The sequence below is a fragment of the Labrus mixtus genome, chromosome 3 (assembly GCF_963584025.1).
Source record: "Labrus mixtus chromosome 3, fLabMix1.1, whole genome shotgun sequence".
Taxonomy (NCBI): domain Eukaryota; kingdom Metazoa; phylum Chordata; class Actinopteri; order Labriformes; family Labridae; genus Labrus; species Labrus mixtus.
The window spans coordinates 6,616,372-6,643,086 of record NC_083614.1 but is presented as its reverse complement, the minus strand read 5'-3'; the positions used below and the strand labels follow the sequence as shown (position 1 = coordinate 6,643,086).

The following is a 26,715-nucleotide window of genomic DNA, read 5'->3' as shown; positions in this document are numbered from 1 at the left end:
TCTATTATTGGTGATGAAATGTCCTCTTTTTAATCTCTTGAAAGAGTAGAATAAAAAATCTCTTATATTATCTGTTTGTTGAAAAATTTAAACTGTGATCGTTGACTGCATTGTTATTTGTGCTTTGGTTTCTCTCACTGTCCAATGAAACTTGATGTGTAATGGGCTTTCTTCTCTTTTTGCTTCCAACTTTTACAGATGTTGTTTTCCCAGCTGCTGAATTGTGCACAAACTCTCATAACAGGATTTTACCATGAACGATAAACACAACATCCTGCAAAGAAGAAAATATGATGAAGTAGTAGTATGCATAGATATGCTCCCTCTGTGTCCTGTATCACACAGGCCCCGGGCTCTCAGTGTAACACAGGGCGCCCTGCACTCCATAATTATTGACAGGTTTGATGTACTCAGCGAGTGGAAAGTATGGGGAAATTGGAGTTTCAGTTGTCTACCCTCAGGCCCATGACTGTAATGGAAAGATTAAAAGCAGCGGTCAACCCGTGCCAAAATACTACCCGCTCCTCTCTGCCTCCCTGTTTACTCCCATCACCTCCATCTTTACTCAATCCATCCACTATAACTCGATTACAGGGGATTCACTTATTTGAAGACCTGAGTAAAAGCAGTGCAGTTTATTTTTGGGTGATCCAAGAATAACAGGACTACAGCAGCGGTGCTTGAGCCTGCAGAGGGCTCTAATTGGAGTAAGTTACCTCTGCCTTGTGGGACAGAGTTGTGTAGTAGAGCAGGCAGTCAGTCAGAGAATTAGTAGGTCAGCTCAGTGTTGTCTCTGCACTCTGTGTCACTCAGCCGGACTTACACTATTATCTGCTGCAGCGAGAGGCTCCCTGCACAGCTCCAGCATGTCTCTCAGGCTCCTGCCTGCTATCATCATGGACAATGATGAGGACGATGATGGGAACTTCACTAAATGGATGAGCAGTTACTGGGGTCACGGTTCAGAGACCGGACACTCCAGAGAGAGAAAACGCAGCTTCAGAAGACCTGCAAAAACACAAGGTGACCGGAGAGCCTCACTGCCGACTGTGGTAAGACCAGCAGAGTTTAATGTATGCATGTGACTCTGCGCTCAGACTTTCATAGAAACCTTTAATGATTTCTCAGAGATGATTTGTGCTTCAGCCCAGAGTGAATAGACTTCTTAAATGCACGTCAGTTAAACAAATAATCGATGTAGTCCACAGCCATCTCAAACATCATCAGGGTAGACCTTTAGGGTTAAAAATAATAATACAAGACCATCTATCATGGAAATAGCTGCACACCAATCCTCATAGTAAATAGTAAAAAAAAAAAAGGTTTTTCTATTTTCCAACATTATTTTGAGAAAGTAATACCTGACCACAGAGTGAAGAGTAACTTTATACTGTTTATACCATAACTTTAAAGGCACATTAAAAAAAATATCTTCCATTGGTCCCACTGCATTTTGTTGGCATGGAAGATATGAAAACAAAATGTGTGCATTCAGGTTAAAGATACAATTATTTTATATATGGCAGATGAGTATTGTATGTATTCCCTCTGCAGACATGGAAAGTTGAAACATTGGTATGAGTACTATGCAGGGCATAAAGGTGTGCTGATGCACACAAATATGTGACGCTCCTGCAGCTCACAGTTTATTATGGTGATTAAAACTTCTAATATAGCGGTGAAACTTGTGGAAACATGAGTTTATTCAATTTCATGTTCTGTTTTATATCACGCAAAATTCCAACATAAAAAACAAGAACTTAGGGCGCTGGTAGCACAGTGGTAAGTGCGTGCGCCCCCTGTATGGAGGTTGTGGTCCTCCAAGTGGACGGCCCAGGCTCGAGTCCCACCGTGGCTTTCCAGCATGTTATTAGCCGCTCTCTCTCTCCCTGATTTCCGGCTGTATCCTCTGTCCTATCTCAGGCTCAAAAAATAAATCTTTAAAAATAACAAAAAAAACAAGAACTTATCCAACCTAACAGTGTTGCTCTTTTCCAATGTTTAAGAAAGTTTTCAAATAAAATGCAGACCAGATTTCTGCTGCTAATAATGCAGGGAATCGTGTTCTTTAAACAAAGAAAATGTAGTTTCTTTAGTGATGGACTTTTACAGGCTCTTCCACATACAGTCTGTTCACTCTCTCTTGTGGACAGTGTGCTGCTTTACTCAGCCATAAGGGACCTGACTCACAGACTCACTCGTCTCCTGTCACAGGGAGCTCAGAGGTCAAAGACAGTTACACAGAAGCAGCTTTTCATATAGAAGATACACACTGCTCAACAACGAGCCAACAATGTGAACGTTTACCAAGATGTACACATATACCCTACAAGTTCTTTGATGGACAGGTTGAGGGATAACTCAAGACTTTGTTCTTTTGAAATGTTTAATCCCATTAAAGCATCACTGTGACTCATCACTGTTTCACTTTGTTATCTTTTTCTCTGGGAACCAAAGGAGAGTTTGTGGTTGGAACTGTCAGACATTATGAAACAAAAAGCAGCTACTAAAAGATGTAACAGCATGTGCTCATAGAGATTGGCCTCTAGGTGGTGCCAAACTGCACCATGAGGGCAAAAAGCTCTGCACAAAATGTATTTTTTTTCATTATGAGTGTTCAACGTGAGCATTTGATCCAGAGGTAAGACGAGCCAAACAGTCCATATATGAATCCATAAGCAGATAAACAAACTGTTATGCAGTCACTTAATAAACGCAGATGGATTACACAACTTATCTCAAACCATTAGGTCTTATAGTACACATTTATAAGATCACCAAGAGGCTGAGTGTGTTGAGTCTAGTTATAGCGAGGACAAAATCTACAGTACAATGTGAGGAAAGAGGTGTAAGTGTGATAGGAAGGGAGGATCAAACCAAAAAAATGCCCCCATATTGCATTGTGGGAAATGTAGGATGCATTTTCTCGTGAAGTATACTTAAACTAAGTCAGGATATATCTACCTCTTCTGTATTGTCTCTCTTGTGAGTGGCCCATTTTTTTAAAAAGTGTTACTTAATTGCTGTAGTTTATTATATATAGCCTTATATTTAATAACACAGTTCTTAGTATGGAAGCCAAAAGGGGCCAAAATAACAATTGTATGTATGCAGTAAACTTAAAAATGAAAAGTATTGTAGATTATATTGTTATACATCTGTACTGTTTGTGTTTTAATCACAATTTAAAATAAATGAGCAATTCTATTTACAATTTAATGTTCATATATGTCCACTGGTATTCTCAGTGTACAATGAAAAACAAAAAGCTGTTTAACACACAATGTTCTGCCTGTTGGTTGGATGATTTTTAAATGATACTTAATATGAAATTCAGAGTGCAGCTTCACCTCTTTACCCTTTTTTAATTTTTTCAAATAATATCTAAGTGAAATAAAAATGCAACTCTTTAACCTCTAATCAGTAAAAAGAGATTCACATTGAATAAATAAAAAGATCACCTGTGTGTTTCTGTACATTTTTTTCCAGCATGTTGCACAGCCCTTATTATCAGGCTTGTCAGTGTACTCTGTGTCATTAGTCATGGTGTAATGCCCCCGTTACATTACCTGGTCACCAAAAAGTAGTTTGCCTTTTTTAAACTGTGATTGACTCAAAAAGATATCATGTTCTTTAGTGTCAGCTCTGTAAAGCAGCTGCTCCGCTGCAGCACAAAGGGGCCAGAACCGGCTCATCCCATTACGAGTAGAGAAAGCCTGCAAACAGACATATCATGTGTGCATATTTCCAGGATTAAACTAATTTTATTAACAGTAACTGACAGAGTTCAAGGTTTTTAAGAGACAGGAAAACAGTGGCTGAAACTGAAGTTTCCTCTTATAATCCATATTTAACTGTTGTTACTTGTTTTAGTGTCTTATTTGTATTACATTATAATGTCTGCATCTGTATAGCATCACTGTTTCTGTACTCATTTCAGTCTAATGCTTCTGTTTGAATTCTAAAAGCCTCGCCAGGGACGAGGGTTGCAAATTAGCCACGGCTTGAAACCTGTTTGCATGGCATACTTTGTATTTTACATAATGAGGCAATGATCGTAATGTCCCTGTTAAACGAACACAGAACCTCACCGTCACAACAGTGCATAAGCATCCAAACACTTTCATTGGTGTAGGCCACTGCTGCAGATTCAATCATAAATGAATAGTCAAAGAAATGTAATGATTCTTTTTCTCGTTTTTTAAGCCCATAAGAGGCCTCAATGTACAGTATGTGTTTTGAAACATATGAGGTCTGAGCGCTAAATGAGGGAGACAAGTTAGGATGATTCTGAGGGCCTGAAAGTATTAAAATAGTTATTATTCATTACATATCAAATTATTAACCCATCGCCATAAAAGAAGACCTTCTTCAATCTAATAAAACGTACATGTTTATTTGTCTTTTCTTGCTTTTGTTGCAAAAAGTAACATGCAGGCAGCCTCTTTTTTAACTTTAAAATAACAGATGTGTGGTTATATAGTTGTGCAGAGTCTGTGTGGGCAGTGGTGGTGGGGTCCGATGTGATATCTTTCATGGGGCCCACATTTCCTTGGGGTAAAGTGTGATTACGTGATTACTGCTGTTGTGTTAATGATCAACTATGTGGCTGGAGTAAAGACAAACAAATGACTTAAGAATATTAGAAGTGATTAACCCCCTTTCACAGCACGGTCGTATGATTACTTTAATGCTCTGCACAGTTTTACGCGTTAGGGTTTCTCTATTACCTGAGTTTGAATAACTGTTTTTATCATCCCTTATACCGTGTGATCCACAGTCACAACTAGATGCCATGAAGTTGAACAGGCTCCATGCAGCTGCTATGGCCCCCACCCCGAGCCACATAAAAAGCAAGGAGGAGAAGGGAGAGGTCCGGTCCCACCAGAGAGCACGGCGCGCCTCTTCAGACGACAACAGCAGAGGAAAGTCGGCTCTACAGGAGATCCGCTTCGGCACCATCCCCGAGCTCACTGAGTCCTTTGAGAAGAGACTTTTTCTACGAGATAAGAGGACCACATCTCTGGTGAGCACAACTCCATGCTATAAAGTTAGCTGTGTACTCTTAAAGATTCAAAAGCTTTCATATCTGGACAGATTTGAACAACATATTGTATCCAGACCTCGTTATATCCATATTAATAAGCATTTTTTTATACTAAAAATATTATCAAATAATTATGTGGATATTAAAGGGCTCAATCACTGCTCATTTGAATTTGGGGGAATTTTAACTTTGCCAAATTTAACTCTTTTAAACCCTTTCTATGCCTTGTTATTTCAAAATTACATTTTCAGTCTTTCTTCGATTTGCTTAGTTGATTTATTTGTCTCTTAAGAGGTGAGGTCCCTTGTATAAGCCTGTTGGCTTCTTGTTGGCTTCTTGACCTCTCCTGACACACCTTTTATGTTTTTGTTAATCCTATTTTGATGTATTCTTATATATGTGCTAATAAATAAATAAATAAAATAGGCAATCTAACTGTAGTTATACTTCAACTCTAATGTTGCAGCAAACACATCATTTAGGTTTTTATTTTACACAAGAGTGGTTTAATGTGTTTCCTGTCCAACAACACTTTCCAAACAAAAGCCAAGGTGCATGATGTGTGTGCCAACTGAAGCTCTTTAAAACACATGTATTACAGTCCAGTAAGAGTTCCAAAAAGTATATTTAAGTCAATAACACTAACCATGTCAGTCTTGTCAGTCATGAAATACAAATGAATCATGATGTCTACTTTTGAAACTGAAAACATGTGAAGTCTCATTCCATGCCTTCTCGATGTCACAATGTGTTATCAATGAATGAAAAGTGCGCTCTGCAGGAGAATTTTTCGATTACTGAATTTCTTATTTAGTCAAGCATCGTATTCTGCACTATGGCTGAGCAGTCACACAGCTGAAAATTAGAGAACAGGTGCACTAATATTCACACACTGTACTGTAAAGGGCGAATATAAAGTTCTAATTGAAGAGGACAGTGTTATCTGTCAAAACAAATGAAATGTGAATTTACCAGATAAATACAACATCACTGCAGTATTAGTTATTTTTTCTCAGATTGTATTCTTTTAAAGGGAAGGTTGATTCTTTTCTTTTACAGAATGATGAAGACAAACTGTGTCTGATCTGTCATGAGGACATAAGGAAGAGCGGAGGAGGCGTTCAGGAGCTTCACTGTACACACCGTTTCCACAAAGAGGTAAACTATCTTCCTTAATTCAGACACACTGCATGTCTCCTCCTTTACATTATACTCACACTGCCAAAAGGAGTCTTGACTGGTTCACTCCCAACTTCCCAGCATGTCAAGCTCATTCCTGGATGTGCATGATGTGAAGTGGTATGAAAGCAATCTGTCTACATCTGAATCTTTCCTCTGAAGCATGGAGCGAACTTTAGCAGCATGCCCTGCTTGAAGGAAACTTACTGATCATGGTGTCTCCATTTGGTGGAAAGGGGGCGCACAGGTTAGAGCAGAGTCGGCCGTGCAGCAGCAGTGAAGCAGCGGCCTGTCAGGGTAGGAGACCCTCAGGTGAGAGGAGGAGGTCTGAAGATGGACCCATCACCATGGAGAAGGAGCCAAACACACCACGCCGTCAGCTCTCCCTGAGGAGACATCGCTGAAATCAATCTGAAGGGAGGAGGTGGAGAAAACTGATGATTATTTTTAAATGCTCCCCTGAACTTTTACTAAGTTATGGTGTGATGTAAAAGTGTAAGATTCTCGAGGGTCCGACTGTGCCTGATCTGAACCTGTGAAACGGATCTGTGGGTCCGACCACTATGTAAGCTTTGGATGCATTACAACTGTCTCTTCGATGTATCTGATGGCCCAATATTCAAGCATCCGCTACTCATACGTCATTATTTTCAAGAAAAATAAATGTCCAAACAAACAGAATTGTTGTTTGAACATATTGAGAGTACAGCTCTCTGATGGGAGATGGTTCCTTTTCTGTTAATTGTTTTTTTTAAGGGTTTGTGTTTTATTTAAGGATGAGCGAGTTATGTTGTGTAGATAAACATTAGCTTAAAAATTCCATTGCTTAGTGTGACACAAAGTTTGACAGTCTTGTCAATGGCTGGTTTTCACCCTTTAATTAAAAGGGGCAACAACAGTGTGCAGAAAAAAAAGTACTGCATTAAACCTGCACTCTTTCTACTGACCTGCAGGGGGCAACACCACTGGTTGTAAAAACGTGTAAGAAAAGAATACAATTACTGCAATTAGCACTTTATTTATGACCTTTCTAGAGTCAAGCTCTGTCAATAAAGCATGATTTTAATTTTGTAAATTATTTTCCCATATATTAGAAAATAGATGATCAAGCAGGGGGAATAAGCATTAGGGTACTGCTTACCTGTGATTGACGCTCCATTAAAGGGATCACCTGCAATAAGGTGTTGCAATGCATCCAAATATGGTAACCTTCAGTAAAAACAACAACAATGAAGGCAACAGCCAAATTCAGTTTACAAAAAACATGAGTAACATCACAGTATCTAAGTCAACTGTTAAATATAAAGTGTATAAAACTAAAGGGGGTGCATTTATTCTTCTTTCAGTGCTGATTGACTGTTTGAAGAATTTGTCAAAGGTGCAATACCATCACCTACTGGACTGAAGTGGAAAAACAGAAAGGGATTTAGGGCAAGAATACCAGGGTTAGTTCAAGCCAGCAAGGCCGCCCGTAAATCTTTCTTCTGGGGCCCAATCTCATGGGAGGCCAGAATTGTCTGACTATGTATGACCATGCCAGGGCCTGCAACACTTTTTTCAGCCAGCTTCAAAAGCTGAAGTTCTGGGAGGCAAACGATAAAAGAAAAGCACAAAACAAAACACTAACAGAAAAATACTAGAATATTAAAATAGTCTTAGAGGTAAAAAAGTGTAAAAACACATTAAATATGACAAAGTAAATAAAAATGATCTTGATTGGTTGATGATTGTCTTTATTTTTCCTGTTTGCCCTTAAGTCTGGGGACTTTTAAGTATTTTTTGTAATTTTTCCTTAGTTTGAGAATCGTTTTAAAGAAGTCCTAAATGATGATGTGTGTCTTTTTGTTCAGTGTTGACTTCAGTGTCTGTTATTTGCGGTGTGATAACTAAAAAAAAAAATAAGTCTCTGAATAACCAAAGAATTAAATTGTTGAGTTAATACATAACAAAGGACATAATCTTTTCTTTATTTCTGAACTCTTTGATGTACAGTTAAAAACAGTAAAACATGTGACAAGAGAGATAATCAAAAACTGCAGACGTCATAAACATCCAGATGTTATAATCTCTTTTAAAATGTGTTTCAGTGCATGGAGCAGTGGCTGTGGAAGAAACAGATGTGTCCCACATGTCGTGTCCATATGTTCATGCCCAAGCCGCTCTACTGGTCTTCATCCAGCACAAAAGTCCCATAACGGCCCTCTAACCTTCCTATGTGTGCATGCCTGTGTGACCCACTGACCCCCAAACAGCCAACAATCCTTCTGCATGAACGCTCCTTCATCAACATGACGATGAGGGTGTACGCAGAACAAAGAGAAGACTTTTGAACAGCAATGTATTTTTGTTGATACAGTTTTATGAGTCTTTACCTGTGCGCTGTGATTGGCTCAGAGCTCCACACCACTCCAGTAACGTCCTAAACACGGAAAAATAATATTAAGGACATCAATACAGGACAGATTCTGTGCAGACACGACAATAAACTTCTGATTGAGAGTGATTATGTTTTTGAAGAGTCTTTACATTTTTAATTTTAAAGAAAATCCTTGTAGCTTTTCCTTTAACTCTTGGCAAGACAGCAGAAAACGTATGACCCGAATGATTGTACTGTTTCCTAAGATCAGTGTTATTTTAAAAAGCGTACAGACGTGATTTCTCGGAATTGGTTTTAATTATCTCAACAGCTGCTCTCCTTTTCTAAACAGAACCAATTTCATGTAACACATTTACTTCTGTGTCCACAGTAAATATGTTAATATTTAAACTATTTATGGCCTGTGTTTTCTTGATGTTTTGTTGACTCAGTCCATGTTTAATTTAGACTATTAAATCTGATATGGCATGGATAGAGACAATCAGCTTCATTAAAAAGGTTTTATGCACGCACTGTAAAGACAAAAAGTCATGATAACATAAACTTCTAAGTTAGTTTTACTTCAAGTCTATGAAAATGTTGTTAACTCAATATTATACGTTTATGTCACCTCAACTAATTGAATGTCACTTGAAAAGTGATTCATATTAACTTAAAAATGGCGAGCTCTGTTTTCGATTGAGAGGAGTATTTCTCCTACTCGTTGCAGGTAGGGGGTTTCGGGGATGTGGATGGAGATGGAGATGTACCTGTGCTGGGCAGTGAGTCTGAACAGGCTCTTTTGTAATCTGGAGTGTGGCTGGATTTCCTGGTTTTCTTGGTGAGTGAAGTCGCCGTGCTCATGATGCAGAGTCTTTTGGAACAGTGGTCGAAAAAGTCGTCAAAACAATTCTCCAGGGGATCCAGGTTGGTTGAAATTGTATTCTGATTTTAGAAAAAAGGAAATGGAGTTTGTAGAGAGAATACAGAAACAAAATGTGCTTAAAAGTCCGATCAGAGTTGTTTGTTGTCATCTAGCAGCTGGACTCCGCCATCATGGATCATGGTCTAGTGAGAGTTGCGTTGACAGTGGCATTGGACTTCCTCCTCCGAAAATAAACGTACCGGCCTCCACACCCGAATCACACTGATTGAAGCTGTACACCAAGAAGTTCAGTCTCTACACCAAAGCCTTGAATTCAGCCAGGAACAACTTCACACAGACTCTGTCGACAAAATAACTTTCCACCGCCTTGGACCGAAAAACAATAAGCTGATTTATTTGTGGCAGGGGACAGGACTCTATGGCCTGGGTTTTGTTGACATGAGGGTGTACAACCCCATTGCCGATGACGTGGCCCAGGTACTCTGTCTCTGCAGCAGTGAAGACGCACTTCGATGGGTTGACAGTCTGCCCAACAGAATGAAGGTGATCCAAGACAGCTTGCAGGTGTTCCTGCCACATGTTACTGTAAATGATAATGTCATTCAGATATGCTCCAGCAAAACCAGAGAAATCACAAAGAACCTGGTCCATGAGTCTCTGGAAAGATGCTCGAGTGCCGTGCAACCCAAATGGCATTACTGTGAACTGGAAAGGGCCCCATGGTGTCCTGAAGGCTTTCCTAGCCTTTCAATCAGTTCATCAATTCTTGGTGTTGGATAGGAATCAAATTAAGAAATTGAATTCAGGTACCTGAAATCAATGCAGAACCTTTTGCTTCCATCCTTCTTTGCTACGAGCATCACTGGGTTACACCACTCGATGATCCTAGGGACAGCATCAGGTCAACCTCCCTCCTCAGTGAGTCCAACAGGCCCTCAGGGATCCTGTAACTTAATCTTCTCACAGAAGCACCTTCTCTAACAACAATGTCATGATCAACAATATTTGTTCTCCCAGGATTCTCCTGGAAAACTTCTGAATTACAGATAGATCTCACCTGAAGCCTTTGGCCGTCTGAGAGGTAACTGAGATCATGGTCTACCAGGTCACTAGAGAGAGGTAAGTATTGTTCATCCACTTCTTCTTCATCCAGCACACTTCTTATTAGCATCACTTCTGTTTTTCTTTCAGCTCGCTGCACCCACTATTTTAAGAGATTCATGTGTAGTACCCTACTGGAGTGTGAGTGCCCTGGTGTTACCATGTATAGTTGGCCCAAGTTTCTTTAGGATTTGGAACCAGCACCAGCAATTTCTGTCCTGCGTCAAAGAATCTCTGCCTGGCTGACTTGTCGTACCAGGACTTCTGTTTCTGCTGGGCGTCCGGCATGTGCGATTGGGCCAGCTCACCTATTTTCTACAGCCGCTCTCTCATCTGGATGATATAGAATACAACGTTAACAGATCCCACCCTCCCCTTGCCCCCTTGCCAGATCTCTCTCAACAGTGCCAATGGCCCCCGAACTTTATGTCCATACAAAAGTTCAGAATGAGAGAAACCAGTGGAAGATTGGGGTACTTGTCTGTATGCAAAGAGAAGGTAGGGCAGCCATTGATCCCAGTCTGTACCAGTGTCGTTTACAAACTTCCGGAGCATCTTTTTCAGGGTCTGGTCAAAGCGCTCTGTTAGCCCATCCATTTGAGAATAGTATGGTGTGGTCCTGAGGCTCCTGATACCCAATAACTGGTACCCCTGTTTCAGTAGAGTAGACATAAATTTAGTTCCCTGATCAGTTGATATTTCACAAGGGAAGCCCACCCTTGAAAATTATTGTACCAAACAGAGAGCAACTGCTTTTGCCTTTATGGATTTTAGTGGAAAGACTTCTGGATACTTGGTAGCATAGTCTGTTATAACCAGCATATAACGGTTTCCTGCTTTGCTTCTCTCTACAGGACCAACAATGTCCATCCAAAGGCGCTCAAATGGGGTGCCAATAATGGGTAGTGGTTGAAGTGGAGCTCTGGGGGGTGTTTTAGCAGATGTTATTTGGCACTGAGGGCAACTTTCACAAAACTGAGAAACATCTCTGCACAGGCCAGTGGAAGTGGTTTTAAATGCGAGCCGTGGTTTCGTGTTTGCCCAGGTGGCCAGCCTCAAGGCAAGTATGGTGTTTCTAGCTGCAACTCTGACTCTTGTTGACGATAGAGGATGCCATTTGCAGGATATACTCATCACTTATGATGTCCAACTCAGCCTCCTTCTCCTTTGTCTTCTGGAAAAGAGAGACTAAAGATGAATAAGTTTTCTGCATATCACTTATATTTCCTGGAACTTGAAACCCTAGTGGCTCAGTGCTGGTTAATGGTGTCACCACTGTCTTTTGGAATTTCTCCTGCCTTCTCTGTCTGCGGGTTTTCCGGGACTTCCCAGGTGTGGTCTCCAACTCCTCACTGAAAAAGGGTAGGGCACTGAGAATTGCAGAGGGCTCATTGGATTGCTTGGCATGCATTCTGGTGAGCACAGCATTACACTTTCTGCTTTGTTCTGGCTTCAACAAATCAAAAAGAACTGGTAGGTGTCTTTCTAGAACAGCATCAAAAGGCAGATTATCAGCAACCCCAATGTTCAAAAGGTAAGTTTTTTTAAGATTTAAAGATTTATTTTTGGGCTTTTTGTGCCTTTAATGGAGAGATAGGACAGTGGATAGATTTGGAAATCAGGGAGAGAGAGAGTGGGGAATGACATGCGGGAAGGAGGCCACAGGTGTGATGTGAACCTGGGCCGCCCGCTTGAGACGATAGCCTCCATACATGGGGCGTGCGCACTAACCACTGCGCCACCAGCGCCCCTTCAAAAGGTAAGTTTGACCTTCTACTGTACATGTCAGCTGTTGGATAAGTCTTCTCGTCTCCATGAACACAACTGATAGGGATGGTGTCACTGTTGCTGACAATGTTGGGTGGTACCAACTTCCTGTGTACCAGTGTCTAATCACTCCTAGAGTCGAGCAAGGACCTAAGAGTGGTTCCATTAACTTCAATGTTCTCCCTTTTAATAGAACAGTAATTTTTAAGCTAATTTTCAATGTGAGGACGTGGTACAAAGCACATTTGTGTCATCTTAGCCAAGTTTTTCGGGCACATGGGTTTAGTATGGCCGTCTACATAGATAACAAATTAGTTTTTTGCTAGGGGGTTTTGTTGGCCTGCTAGCTGGCTGGTAATTTCACTTACTTCTTGGATCCATTTCCCAAAGAGCTCCTTGAGCCTCACATACAACTCTTTAGGACTCTCATCAGGGTCATCAACCTGGGCTCAGAGTGTGAGTGAAAAGGACCTGCAGAGGCCTCAGCTTGGGCTGAAGGATAGTGCATGGTAGTCAATGGAGCCTCCACATTTGATTGGTCAGAGTCTGGAAACTGAGGATCAGGTACTGGAGTTGTTCTGGCCTGAACTTCTAACTGCAGAAGCTGAAACTGATGAAGTGCTTTAAAGCTCTGTTCTTGCCTTTCAGTTAGCTCATTATGCTTAGCCTCCTGGGTCTCTTGCTGACCCATGTTGGCCTGGAGAATGGACTTCAGTTCTGACAGAGTTGGCTCCTTACCTTCACCCTCAGTGCTTCCTACCACCCCAGAAGCGCCATTGTCTCTTCATCGCTGGCTTGCCTTTCCCGGGTATTCACTGGGTTGGCAGGCCCTCCTTTCTTCCTTCCACTTTTCCTGCCACGATGCATTTGTCCTCCTTTCAGGGAAAACAGGGTAGAAAACAAAAAAAATACAAAAGTTGAAGAAACAAAAAAATCTTGTGTCTTTCACTGAATGATCCCACCACTGCCACCAATTGTTAGGGACCAAAGAGTAAGGCACAAGAGACAGGAGTAAGTTTAAAGAAAAGGTGGGTTTTTATTTCACCAAAAATAAATAATAGAGTTTACAAACCAAATGATAAGAACTAGGCCTATAAAAGGGGTCAACTTCATATAACTTTAGATCAACAAGATGAAAACTAAGGTATGAACACAAAAAATAGACCTAACACAAGGAGATGATAGGGGAACTTATAATACATATATAGTGGTTATAATAATATAATAAATCAAACTGTGTAAACTGTTTGTATTGTAGACTGCTAAATAAACATGTGCTGGTGAACAACTAATGAGGGGAGTGTTATTACCCCTGTGTGGCTCTGGACATCACAGGGACATAGTAGATCAAATGAAGGTTTCCATTTCTTTCACAGACCACCAGAAACTGTTCGTCCAGGCAACATCAATGGCGTCCACATCATTTTCTGAAATGCAAAATATGTGACTCATCAGTCATTGTTAACAGAATCCTATAGAATCAGTTAAATTAATTATTTTCAATAGGTATACAGAGGAGGAGAGATTGCGATATCTGGTTAAATTGTCTGCTTTGTGTATTTGTTTTCTCTGGAAGATAGCCGTTGCTGTCCGTCTTTTCAATCTTTGACCTGGCGCTTTGCATTGTGGGAAACAGTCAGAGAGAAGACTGGTCTGATGATCTACTGAATTTTTGACCAGAGAAATCAGTACATACTCAAGTATAGCAGATGTTTCAAAAACATCCTGTTCAGAGACGAGAGGAACTTACTGAGATGACCGAAGTGAAGAAGCAGCAGGATGGTTTGATAACTCTGATCAAAACAGGATAACTGTCTTATCAACAACAATACTACAGTTTGAACCACTGGAGGAGGAGAAACTGGGATCTGCCTGTACCTGAAAAAAAACAGCATTTCCACAATTAAAACTTTGGCACACTAGTGTTCACATTGATCGATTGATCTTCATTGTCAGACAAAGTGTGAGTCCCTGCAAACCAAAGCTTGGAATTTGGAGAGGTGCCATGTCACTTCCTGAGTACTGCCAAGGTGCCTCTGAGCAAGGAATCAACCCTCCCAACAGCTCTGGCTCGCTCTCTGTGTATCAGCCCAACTCTGACATCTCTCCATTAATGTCTGCTGCACCACCAGCGCCCCACAGACTCTAACTTTTTTAAGTTATAACAACTAGGTTGTTTTTTTTACAGTGTGTGCTTATAGTCTTTACTCTGTAAACATGAAGTGAACTCCAAACAGTGAGTCCTCATTTCCATATGCTCCATCACTCTGCCTTATAAGCTTTAGTTTTGCATGCAAATAAATTTGCATGTGAGGTCTAATCTTCTTTCATCGCTTCACTTTTGTGTATCTTGCATTTCCAGAGTTTACAGCAAAATCTGATTGAATCTAGTATGATGTATGGTATTATTATTACATAGGATCGCTTGTTCCCCACAGAACAGATGGAGTGTTAGTTTAAGTGTAATTATATTCAGGGTTATCAAAGTCTTTTTTATCTCTACAGTGAACATCATAAATGAGATATATTTAAATATGTGTCTGCAGAGCTACTTATCTCTTTTTGTTAGATTGACTCACATACATGACACTCTTTACAATTTTTGGATGTTTTTAAAATATGTTGTCTCAATAAAGCTGACATAACCAGTGAAACAGTTGTAGTACTGTGAGCCTGCAGCTGTTATGTTCGCTGTGTTGTATACAAACACAACTCAGTTTTCCACAGTTGTGATGTTGCACTCTGGCATTTTGCTTTTCTTTCTATACTTTGCCTTTTCTTTTTCTTTAAGTAAGAGATCAACTTGTGTTTACAGTATTATATATTTCTTTTTTTTTGAGCAAAATCAGAAAATAGAAGACAAACAATAAAATGAAAAACAGATATACTACACACAGTAAAGCACAACAATCCCTGTGTAGCAGAGAACCAGGAGAATTACAATACAACATAAGCTCTTTGAAATCTACAATTCATCTAGCAGACACTTTTATCCAACGTCGTACGTCAGAGAGGATGTAGTCATGTAGTTCACTTCAGCCATTCTTGTATATCGTCAGAGCAGGCTAAGGTCCAGGGAACGGTCTGTGCCACAGGCCCGTCCATATATACCTGCTGGTTCTTGGCTTTATTATTTTTTTAATTGCTGTATTTTCAAGGATCTAGAGCAGAGGATACAACATCAGAGCAAACAAACTGTTTTAAGTCTGATCGGACACGCAGGTGCTGACAGGCAGTGAGCAGAGGGGAAGCACAACATCGACAGCTGTTCTTCAGAGTATCAAAACCATCCTAAATATCGTCATCGTTATTATAAAAAAAAAACATCATAATCGTCATCAATATTATTAAGTGCATAGGTGTTCATGAAAGAGCTGGGTCTTTCACTTTTTCTTAAAGGTGAAAAGGGAATATGCAAATCAAATGGAGTTTGGCAGATCGTTCCACCACCAGAGGAGACGAGTCTAGTTAGAGACTTTGGAAATCTAAAAAAAAACACTCAATCCATCCTTTTCAACACTCATCAAATACATCACTCATGACTCTCAAAACAAATGTTAATTTTTCCAGTACAAAAATGTACTACATCACATTGAACCACTCAGGTGGTCCTTCAAATCATTCATGTTTTTTTTTAACTGTCTTCCAACATTACTCTGTAAGCTTTGGAAAAGCCATGAAGTTGAGGTGGCATTTATCCCAGATACATGACCAAAACAAAAATCAGTCTTTTAAAACGTCTTCCATGCTGTGTCTGACGGCCTTCCAGTAGTTTTTTAATCACAGATTAATCCCAGAAGACCTTAAATTTGCTCTCGCTGCCCCACAACCTCTCCAGCAGCAGGCCGTCTGTCCCTCTGTATGCTTTAGTGTCGTCTTTATAAAGAATCAAACAACGTTTTTCTCAATAAACTCTCTCCAGGACAATAAGTTAGTAGACTTCCACTGCTTATCATTTAAGTTCTCCCACTCTACCATTAACCTTGCAAATGTACCCTCACTTTCCCATTTTTCTTTTATGTGCTCCCCGTGCTTAATTATTCAAAACCTTTGCATGTTTGGAGCTCGTTTTGAGGCCGCTTTTCCTTTTCTAAGTTAAAAATGAAGAGTAGTTATCTCAGTTTGTTACGCTTTCATTGTTCAGGTTAAAACACTACCAGACATAAGTCCAATAATAATAACAACTAATTGAAGGCTCATCCCGTGTTAACAAAGGGCCCCATAATAGATCTTTCTATAAGGCGATGCTAATGTACCACTGTGAATATAACCATCCAGCCTGGGACCTGGAAGATTCTGTAAGCTTAGGTTTTCTTAGCCTTGTCAGATGTGTCTACATCTCCTTCTGCGTGGGCTGGTTTGGGTTATGTTGAGGCATATTTGTAAACAAGTAATAAGGCTGCAGCTGATGTGAACCATTCTGAATCCATTATCACGTCAATGCCAACATATAAGTCATGTTATGTGCAAATGGTGACTGCTTGGTGCTAAATCATGTCATATTAAATGTACATGCATTAGCCTTTCACTATATTATTGCTCTAAATAATGACAGCTTCCAGGAGCACTTTGTCCCAGCGCCTGTTGATAACACCACTTGAAAACCAAATTCACATTTCTCTTACAGGGTTAACATAAACAGGCTTGATCAAGCAATTTTATAAGATAATAAAAATGGGTCATCTGGGAGCTTATGCAGCTGTATCTTCATGTGCACGCAGGGAAACAAAAAAAACAGAGTAATTTCCCCAAAAAATATCTCTAGAGCACTTAAGGTGCAAACCCACAGGTTGACAACTTTTTGAGTCATTGACATAATTAAGACCCCATTAACACACCTTTGGCGCCCCCTGTGGACAAAGTGGTACTTCCTATCTCTATGCTGATTTTGTCCAAGAGACAACCACAGTATTGAAAACCAAAGCACATGTTGAAGCGCATAAACCTGCAGTTTCTCGAGGATCCACTTGGAGCTGGCTGCAAAAGCCCCGGAAATCACATACACACCTATTGGAAATACGCCCATTTTTACAGCAGAAATAAACATGTTTACAGTCTGGTTAAAAAAAAAAGTGGGGTTATGAAGGATTAGAGTTATTCATAATCATAAATAGGGGTGTGGCTGAACTGACTGACGGGCGGGCGCATTTGAGCTGTTCGCCTGGAGGGGTAAGGCCTGGATCAGCACCAGCTCTTTGCCTGATAATAAATAAGTTTGAGACAGCATTTCCAATATGGTGACTGTCACAGATGGGCTTCAAAAATCCACTTCAAAAACGGGTGGCGTCACTGAGACTACATACATATTCATAGCCAGTCTATGATTATTTCCTGTAAATTTGTAAGTAGTGTTTAGTAACTAAAAATATCATTCTGCTATCTATAATGTGTCAAATAAAAATGTGAAGTAGGCTGAGCACTTCCCCTGACCTAGACTGCTGCATCTGTTTTAGACATGAACAACAACAATGTGAGACTATCACTGTTGTCTCTGATGGTGCTTTTCTAAGTCATAAAGAGACATCATGATTCATTTCAGTGTTTCATAACCACACAGGAGCTCTGAAGGGGTTTCATCACTTTCTTGGTTCGACCCTGAAAGTTTGCAAAAATATTTGAAACAAATTGGCTATAGGCTTTAGTTAAACTTTTATCTTTTAAGTGAAAATTTACAAATACTTTTTTAACAAAATTCCAAAATGAGTCAAGAAAATCTAAAAAATATTATCGAAATAAAAGTGTGTTTTAAAACAAACTTTGGGCAACAGAAGCGATGTCATTGGTTAACTAGTTGTTAACTGGGTGTGAGCGATACGGAAGTCCTCCAGCCGCTCACTCGGTGTAGGCCTACGTGCCGGTCCGGCCCTCCTCGGTCGGGATGGAAAGTAGCGGTTTGCTCCAAACAGGGAGGGAGGGACCGACCCGGGCACGAGCAGGCGGAGAGAAAGTGCACACGTGGACACCTGAGACTGACGCAAAGTACAGCCAATGAAAGTGCAGACTGATGACGCAAGCTCCCTTAAACACACCAATAGGATCGTTTATTGGATGGTAAAAAAAAAAATCCTAAAGTGTTCAGAGTCGGAAAAATGAGAAGAAGGTTGTGAAACAGATGTGGAGGCTGCATAGGAGACATTTGATGTTTACTTCATGTCCTAACAAGGAACTGAGCAAATATCTGAATAAATCTCTCCCGGAGGAGGACATGATTTGTGGGATCAGAAAGTGATGATGTTTTGATTTTTGTCGCTCAGACTACTTATCTTTTCCATCTCCAGACACAAACATACTTTGGTAAGCACCACTTTTTTTTCTTGTCACTAGAGCTAACTATATCCTGTTGACTAACTTTATAGTGCAGTACAGCTGCTTATAGCATAAACAACGTCATTGAACCTTCAAAAGATTAAGCCTGTTGCCTTCAGAGTTCATAAATAGATCTTAAAGTTGTTTTTTAAAGGTTTAGTCACTGTGGTTTAACCGCATATCCACAAGCTACAGTGCCTCTGTCTGCTCTTTAAGTGTTATTTTCAATCTGTTGCAGGTCAAAAATGCCCTTGAAACTTTTTTCTAAAAGCAAGACCCATTGTTTTTATGCATTTAATGCTTCTTACCCCTCCAGCCATGTCTCAAAAACGGTTTTTGGTTTAAATCTCCATGTCATACCTGCTGAAATAAACAAAATACCAGTGACTTGCTCTTACTATTATCCCACGAAGGACAGTTTATTTCAGCGTGTTTGTAAGATTGTAAAATTCAATGAGTATTCAAACTTAAGTAGACTTTTGAAAACACGCTGTTAGTTTGGTGTTACATGTTTGTTTAACAGGTTATACACTTATCATCTTCCTTTTTTAAACGATAATAATGCTTAATATGTTATTTTCTTTTTTATGCAGGTCTACATCATTGTTACATTGTAAGCATGTTCGGTCTGTCTTGTCTAAAATGTGCAATATATTTTACAAATGCCTTTTCTTTAATCAATCAGTCCATTGTATAATTCCAAACTAAATCAAGCAGGAAGTTTAACACTTTTTGTGAAGAAAGTATTCAGGTGAATATACCCATGAAGCAACATTTAAATTACAAGTCCTGCATACAAAGTTGTACTTAATCAAGAACATGAGCAACAATTTTTAAGCTCTAGTGAGGAGATTTAGCTTGTTATGAAGTAGACTTAAATTAATATGTATGCCTCTTTTTGACCTACAAAAGCAAATGAGCCCATCCGCATTCACACTTGCACCAAACCCTTGCAAATTTTTTTACTCTGACTTTGCAGAGTGTCTCCTGCCAGCGCCCAAGTTTTTTTTTGCAAGTTCGAGTGAGCTTATGTAAAAAACTCAACTGCAGATATTATCAGGAGAATTCACCAAGAGCGAGTGTGAGGCGACATTAATTCCCTGCGATCGTAGCACGACTATAGATTGTGTGCACACCGGTACGATCCAGGCATTATATATATTAGTTGTTGTTACTCACATGAGCTCCAAAGTGTCAAAACTAAAAGTACTCACTATGCAGATCCTATCATTGATGCCTTTATAATTGGAGATGGTGTTGCTTAAATTGCCTTTTTTTTTACCAGTCGTAGTGGGACAACCACTAATCACAAAGTTGGTGGTTCGATTCCCAGACCCGCCCATACACAAGTCTAAATATCTTTATAACAACACCTTGCATGATGAACGTCTTTCTCGAACTGCACAAAAATCCACAGTCAGCTGCACAATGTCAACATGTACATAAAAAATATTTTGTTATGTAGGGGTTATTTTGAGTTTTTCCCAGACAGGGTGAGAGACGGAGCAAGGTGACGAGGGACAGATAGCAAGAGGAGAAACAGGCGAACTTGTGGCTGTAGTAACATATAACGTTATTTAATACAACATTTATTATATCGATATAAATGACGTTGTCTTAAACAATATGAGGTTTATTAAAAACTTGATATATTGCCCAGCCCTAAATCATAGCCTTCCTGATTAATCCTGAAAATGCAACCTATTAGTTGATCATGTAAGTAATATTTATTGCACCTGACTGCTGCCTGATGTCTGTTTAAATTGTGAAATATCAGCCAAGTTGTAAAGCACTGAGTAGTCTAGATGCAGATATTTGTAACTGGCCCTTCAATAAAAGAAAATCATCTGGAGTTGAGTTAGAAAGTAGAGAAACAATGATACCAAAGTGAACAGAAGACCTTCAACGCTGAGCTTAAGTACACCTACTTCAGTAAATCTACTTCACCTTACAAATATTAAACACTGATCGAGTGTGAAATGTTTGTTTACTGCCTTACTTGAACTGAAAAGTGAGTGAACAGGTGATTCTGTAAACGTGACTGCACAGATGTTGTTGTTGTTGTTGACGTCTCGAGTAAACAAACCAAAACAGAGAGCCTCTTTCTGCCGCACTCCAGCGAAATGAGTAGGGAGCAGTTGTCATGGAAACTGAAGTGTTTACCCCTTCAGCCCCTGAGAGGTTGCACAGGCGCTGAGAGGGCCGTCCGACACAGACAAGCTCATTTTAACATCTCAAACAATCAGTTTGTTTGGAGTGTGGGTCGTTCAAAAGGTTCCTCTTTGTCGCCGGGCAGAATATCGTCTAGTCATCTCCATCACAAAGGAGAGCGCAGCCATGCAGCTCGCTCCTAAACTCACTATTGATGTCCCTCCTGCTTTCTAAAGAATTGCCAAAGCCAAAGAGGTTTATGAAGCTTTTGATACCCTTTTTATTTGTACAGTGAAACAAAAAGGAGGCACACAATGGATGAAACAGGGAATGACTGATTTTGAAGCCTGTTTTTGATCTTTTCTCGGACATGTGTTTCGTTCCCTTAAAAGAATCAGGAGTAAATCACTTCAGCGACATCGTGCAATCAGTGTCAGTTCCTGAAGTGAGCCTTAGAATATCCTGATCTGCTATTTTGTTTAATGCAGTGAAGCAGCAGAGAGGTTCACATGTTTAAAGGAGAAGAGGACGCTTTGGTCTCTCCCTTTTTCCATCCAGACACACTCATACTGATGTCAGCTGGAGGGCGGTCACACACACACACACACACACACACACAAACACTACTTATCTCTGATTATGCGCTTTAACTAAATTGTAGGCACACTCCCACGTTTACCTGCACACGTCTTATTCGTTCATCGTTGCCAGCCTTGCTTGAACACTAGCTTTATTTAGACATGCTACTGGAAGATCCTTATTTACACAGGAGTAAATATAGAGTGATAGTATTTTGTTTGTTTTGAAAAAATAACTACCTGTGTTTAAAGGGAACAAGGCAAAGATGTGAGTAAAACCCTGATTCATCCTGCTGTTGCAGTCATAGACAGTGTGACCTTTTATTAACAGAAGAGTTAAAAAAAACACAAGAGCTGAAAAATTAACAATTAAATTGTTGTCGGCCGTTAGCTGATTAAGGGATTGTATTTAAAATGACTCTTACATGAAGACAGACAGCTGGTGAAGACAGAAGTGAGGTCATTTTCTTCCTTTGCAACCTTTGGAGTCGCCCCCTGCTGGCCGTAAGGAAGACTTGCAGAAAGAATATTCAAGTCACTTCTAATAAACTGAACTTATCTTACCAACGCAACGACTTGAAAATGTTTCCTTCTTTGGCTTCAGGTGTGGTGCATCATGGGAAGCTTCAAAGGCCACGCTCTACCTGGGAGCTTCTTCCTGGTCGCGGGGATCTGGTGGACCGTGAAGCACTCTTTGTGGTACGCCACCCGCAGGAACAAGAACATCGGCTCCACGCGGCTGTCCAGCAGAGCGTCGCAGCGCCGCCTAGAGGTCATCGAAAGCTCCCTCATACTCTTTTTCTCTGTTGTTGGTAAATACGTTTTTTTTTTAAATTACTATTTATTTTAAAGATTTATTTTTGTAACTTTTTATGACTTTATTAGAAAGGCAGGACAGTGGATAGTCAGAAAACTACATCCACTGTACTTGAGGTGCGCAAACTAACCACTAGGCCACTGGCGCCCTGTTAAATGAGGCTTTTGTGTTTTTGGAGGTTTAATTGTCATTTCAGAACAACTACAACAAAAGTAGTCATGTTATAGGTTGACCTATTACGCTGATCCTCCTTGGAAAACTCACATTTAGTGTCACACTGCTGGACGCCCATACCAAACGTGAGCAAAGTCTCAGGTCACGAGGTAAACGTACGTTAGGAGTAATCCCAGGAGAAGTCTGCAGAGTGCGCTAAACAGCTTGTTCTGCAAATCGAGAGAGATTTGATGAAACCAAGAATTTCAACAGGCAGCTTTAACCCTTTACGTAAGCTGTAGAAACCTCTTTACATAGGCTCTCTTCTCCCAGCCAGGAGTGCAGCCCTCCCCCCCTCCCCTGGCAGCCCTGCAGCGATCTGCCCCCGGAAGGACTCAAGAGAGCTGGCCTTAAAGAGACAGTAGCTGAAAAGAACCGTTTCAGGCAAAAGGCTAGAAGAGGGTTTTAGTTTTAATGAGTTTTATGAGCTGTAAACCATGCAGAGCTACTGTCAAGGTTACAAAAAAACAAATAAGACAAAGTACACAGTGTTCTTCCAGCTGCAGAGATTCTTCTTCTTGTGTATACAAAATAATATTTTAAAATCAAGTGGTTTCCTCCTCCGCTCTCCTCAGGGATGCTGTTGGAGCAGTTTGCAGCTGACGGGCCGAGGCTCCAGCTGTACGACTTTGCAGAGAAACACTGGGAGGACCTGATGAACTGGCAGCACGCCACCATGTATCTGTTCTTTGGACTGGCGGCGATGGTGTCCCTGATCATTCACACCACCGAGGCGGCCCCGCTGGCACTCGACAGGTTAATGCTGGCTGTCGCTTTCTTTAATGAGGGTGAGGAAAAAAAGATGTTTGTATTCGCCCTGTCTTGACTTGTGTTTCATTTTGACCAGCAAGTAGTTACAACCCTTTTCCTGAAAGATGTCCTATCAGACACAGGCGTCATCTTTAGGAGTGCTGCAGACTAAATGGTTTCATTTAAATTTATTATGGCAACGTCATTAAGAGTAGACGATCAAATCTTTAGTCAAGAAAACCCAAAGTTGTCTCAGTTTCTTTGTTGTACCAGCAGAAAACTTATTTCCAAACATCCCCTCCCCTCAAAAACAAAAATCATTAAAGAAGAAGACTTGTATGATTAATGCATAAAGAAATTTAAAGTGAAAAAAGAAATAAAAATCAAGCTCTCACTTTTGTTTCTTGTAAAACTTATAAATTAATCATTTACTGCACTATATTTCCATGTGTTTCCTGCAGAAGCACTACTGACTGAGATTCCCTGATGTACAATAATGCAGTGTATACAAAATGATAAAACAGTTCATCAAAATAAAAATACTTATTTAGGAGATTAAAGGAGACTCGTCACCCACATTGTGCGCAAGGTTATGACCACAGTCAAGATGTGATTTAACAGTTTGACACATTCAAGAAACTAAAAGTGATAAATAGCTCGACATTACTCACTTATTTTCCTATCTTTTTGTTCCTGCAGGATTTCTTTTTCTCTACCATCTCCACGGCAGGAGCATGCTGGACGTCCACGTCCATCAGCTCCTTCTTTACGCCATCTTTGGCGACGCTCTGGTTTCCTTCCTGGAGGTTTTCCACCGAGGAAACATCATCCTGGAGCTGCTGCGCTGCACCCTCACTCTGCTGCAGGGGAGCTGGTTCTGGCAGGTAAACGTCGACATGTGCAGATGACTCTCTCCGAGAGTAGTGCCGGGTATTATTGACACTGTGATGCTTAAAGATGTGAGTCAGCTGTCTGAAAGGGATGGAGATTTGTTCTTCTGTAAAAGTATAAACATGTATGTGATTCTTGAAGGAGTACCAAATACACTTCTTCCATTACCATCAGACAATAAAAACAGGGAATCTCTGTTGCTCCAAAGTTCTTCATTTATGATGTAATGGTGTGACGTTTTTTACAACTCTCCTGATTTGGATATTTAACTTTTCTATAATATTTTAAACTGTCCTATATCAGAATGTAACAACTAATGCTTTCTTCTCTGTGGCCACAGATCGGTTATGTCCTGTACCCTCCTCGTGGTCCTGAGTGGGACCTTAAGGATCACAACAACATGATGTTCATCACCATGTGTTACTCCTGGCACCTCGCCTTCGCCATGCTCCTCGTCAGCGTGCTCTACTGCGCCGTCAGCTGGTAAGAAACCCGCTCCACACTGTAAATCCTGACCTTTACACATCTGCAAAATACACATGTCTTCACCTGGATGGTGTAGCGTAACTGAAAACGAGCAGGGGTCCAATTGGCCCCCAGACAGACCCTTAAGTCTGTCAGAAAGTCTGAATTCACACAAAACCACGCTACGAAATACAATTAAATCAAAGTTCATTTATACATTAAACATAAATTCAGGACAGGGCGGGGGGGGGATTGGGGACCAGCAAGAGCGGAAGTCTTGAGGTGAGGTAGCACAGAGAGAGAGTGAGTCGATATCACCTGAGAGGGGTTTCAGGGTTACCACTCCACTGCTAATCTCATACCTGCACGATCATCTGAAGCTCCCGTCCGTCCTCCAGAGCAAAGAAGGCAAAAACAATCTGCCCACTCCAGGTTTGTATGAACGCTCCTTTAATTGTTTGGCATCCCAGAACAGTGTAAGCAGCCTGAATCCTCCTTCTCCAGTTGTGCCACTACTCTCCTGTGCAGCAATCCTCTGTCTGTTCTCACACCCACTCTCCCTCTCAGGTGCAAACAATCAACAATTTGCCTCTCCTAGGCCACACCCCTTCCTCACAGCCCTCTGCTGTGCAGCAGGATGCAGCCTGCACCCTGGCTGCTACAATGGGTGTGATTGTGCAGATTATTGCAGTGAATGCTCGGGTGAGCTCTGTATTGGTCGATTTAAAACTGTTTTTTTCACCAAGGAGACCCCTGTGAAACAAAGTATGACTGACAAATGATTTAGCTAAAAACTATGGTCTTTCTTAAAATAGTCAAGAACTATTTGGTGCCTGAGTTAAATTAAACTTGGATTACTATTCAAAAAGAATAAAAAATGATGTCAGAATTCAGACCCCTTTCTAAATAGACTTTTTGTTATTGCACAACCTTCATGTATTTTTTCACCATTTACCTGCACATTTTCCAGTTACATGTTAAGATACTTAGTTTGAGAAATAGTCAGGTTTAAAATGTCTAATCATCTGCAGGATGTCAGGGTTGCAGTCGTGCAAACATAATGTTATATACAGATCAGTATCGTTGTAAATTCATAATGAAAAACACTGAATAAAACAAACAGATGTAGTCAAATTAAGATATGAGGTCTCCTGTAACTTCACTGGATTATATTAGGAAAAGGGCCTTTAAACAACTGTTTTGGTTATAGTTTTTTATCGTATCCAAATAGTAACAAGAAACCTAGATGAGAACAAGCATTGTTGGCTGTCGAACTGACCCAGAGTGACATAATCGTGTCTTTGGTTGCTCATTCATGCCCATCGAGATCATCAACCTGTGTGTCTCTAATCGTAGTTTCTGTTTGTGTGTCTCTGTAGTGTTGTTCGCTCCAGATTAAAGAGGACTCCTCCGATGGAAATGGGGCTTCTGAAGCCCAGAGACAGAGATCCGGAGTCCGAGGATGAGATTTTATGAAGACGTCGTTGTACAAATAAACAACCAAATCAGGGATATGATGTTGACGGCTTCTATCAGCAGTGCGACTAAAAGCGAGGCAGAAGAAAGGACAAAGACTTTGTGTCTCAAAGCGTTAGAGACATTTCTCTACCTCTGCCTTATTTAATCATATTTAGCCTTACTATTGTTGTTCAATGCTATTTATTTAACATGGCCAAATACTTTCCACTTACTCTGCCATATCTTTGTTTTTCTTCATTATTAATTTGCACACCTATAAGGGGACATGAGCTCAGAAGCTTTTGAATCATCGCATGCTTCTCATTGACCTCACTCAACTCTCATGTCAGAGATTTTGGTGTTCAGTAGCGCCATCCCGTGGTAACAACGACCCTCTACACCAGCACGTCATATATTTACTGTATGTCTTCATATATTCTATGCTGCTTTGTTTGTTTCTGAATGTTCACAGATTGTTTCATGAGTCAACAAACCTAAATGCTGAAAAAATACAAGTTCATTCAAATTGTTTTAAATGTTTTTCATTTTGTTGTTTTACAATAATACAGAATATAAAATACAGCTCGTCTTTACTGCAGTATTTATTTACTATAGCTCGATACAAAAACAGTCTGGAGGGACTCTGTTTGTTAGGAGACCAAATATGTTTTTTATTACACTTACGAAGTCATTGGAAAACTTACATTTAACTGATCAAATTAATTAAGTATATATATATATAAATCTGAT

The 26,715-nt window shown here is 40.3% G+C and overlaps 2 protein-coding genes across 2 annotated transcripts; both read left to right on the top strand.

The window, feature by feature from the left end:
- The first annotated feature begins 536 nt into the window (after positions 1-536).
- Positions 537-7,205, top strand: lnp1 (leukemia NUP98 fusion partner 1). The gene is made up of 4 exons (XM_061034993.1): positions 537-1,052; positions 4,781-5,026; positions 6,107-6,205; positions 6,463-7,205. The coding sequence occupies exons 1-4, from the start codon at positions 867-869 to the stop codon at positions 6,628-6,630; spliced, it is 699 nt and encodes a 232-aa protein (XP_060890976.1). The 5' UTR covers positions 537-866; the 3' UTR covers positions 6,631-7,205.
- An 11,198-nt stretch (positions 7,206-18,403) lies between these two features.
- Positions 18,404-26,547, top strand: tmem45a (transmembrane protein 45a). Its single transcript, XM_061030034.1, has 6 exons — positions 18,404-18,630; positions 21,976-22,183; positions 22,977-23,189; positions 23,851-24,035; positions 24,383-24,525; positions 25,887-26,547. Exons 2-6 carry the CDS (start codon positions 21,988-21,990, stop codon positions 25,981-25,983), a joined length of 834 nt encoding a protein of 277 aa, XP_060886017.1. The 5' UTR covers positions 18,404-18,630; positions 21,976-21,987; the 3' UTR covers positions 25,984-26,547.
- Positions 26,548-26,715: the final 168 nt, after the last annotated feature.

Bases quoted from the DNA above. Each gene is read 5' to 3' on its own strand.
- lnp1 (XM_061034993.1), top strand. From the start codon at position 867: ATGTCTCTCAGGCTCCTGCCTGCTATCATCATGGACAATGATGAGGAC. The intron at 1,053-4,780 runs GTAAGACCAGCA...TGTGATCCACAG, and splicing joins GAGCCTCACTGCCGACTGTG to TCACAACTAGATGCCATGAA. The intron at 6,206-6,462 runs GTAAACTATCTT...TTTGGTGGAAAG, and splicing joins CACACCGTTTCCACAAAGAG to GGGGCGCACAGGTTAGAGCA.
- tmem45a (XM_061030034.1), top strand. From the start codon at position 21,988: ATGGGAAGCTTCAAAGGCCACGCTCTACCTGGGAGCTTCTTCCTGGTC. The intron at 22,184-22,976 runs GTAAATACGTTT...CGCTCTCCTCAG, and splicing joins ACTCTTTTTCTCTGTTGTTG to GGATGCTGTTGGAGCAGTTT. The intron at 24,526-25,886 runs GTAAGAAACCCG...GTGTCTCTGTAG, and splicing joins CTCTACTGCGCCGTCAGCTG to TGTTGTTCGCTCCAGATTAA.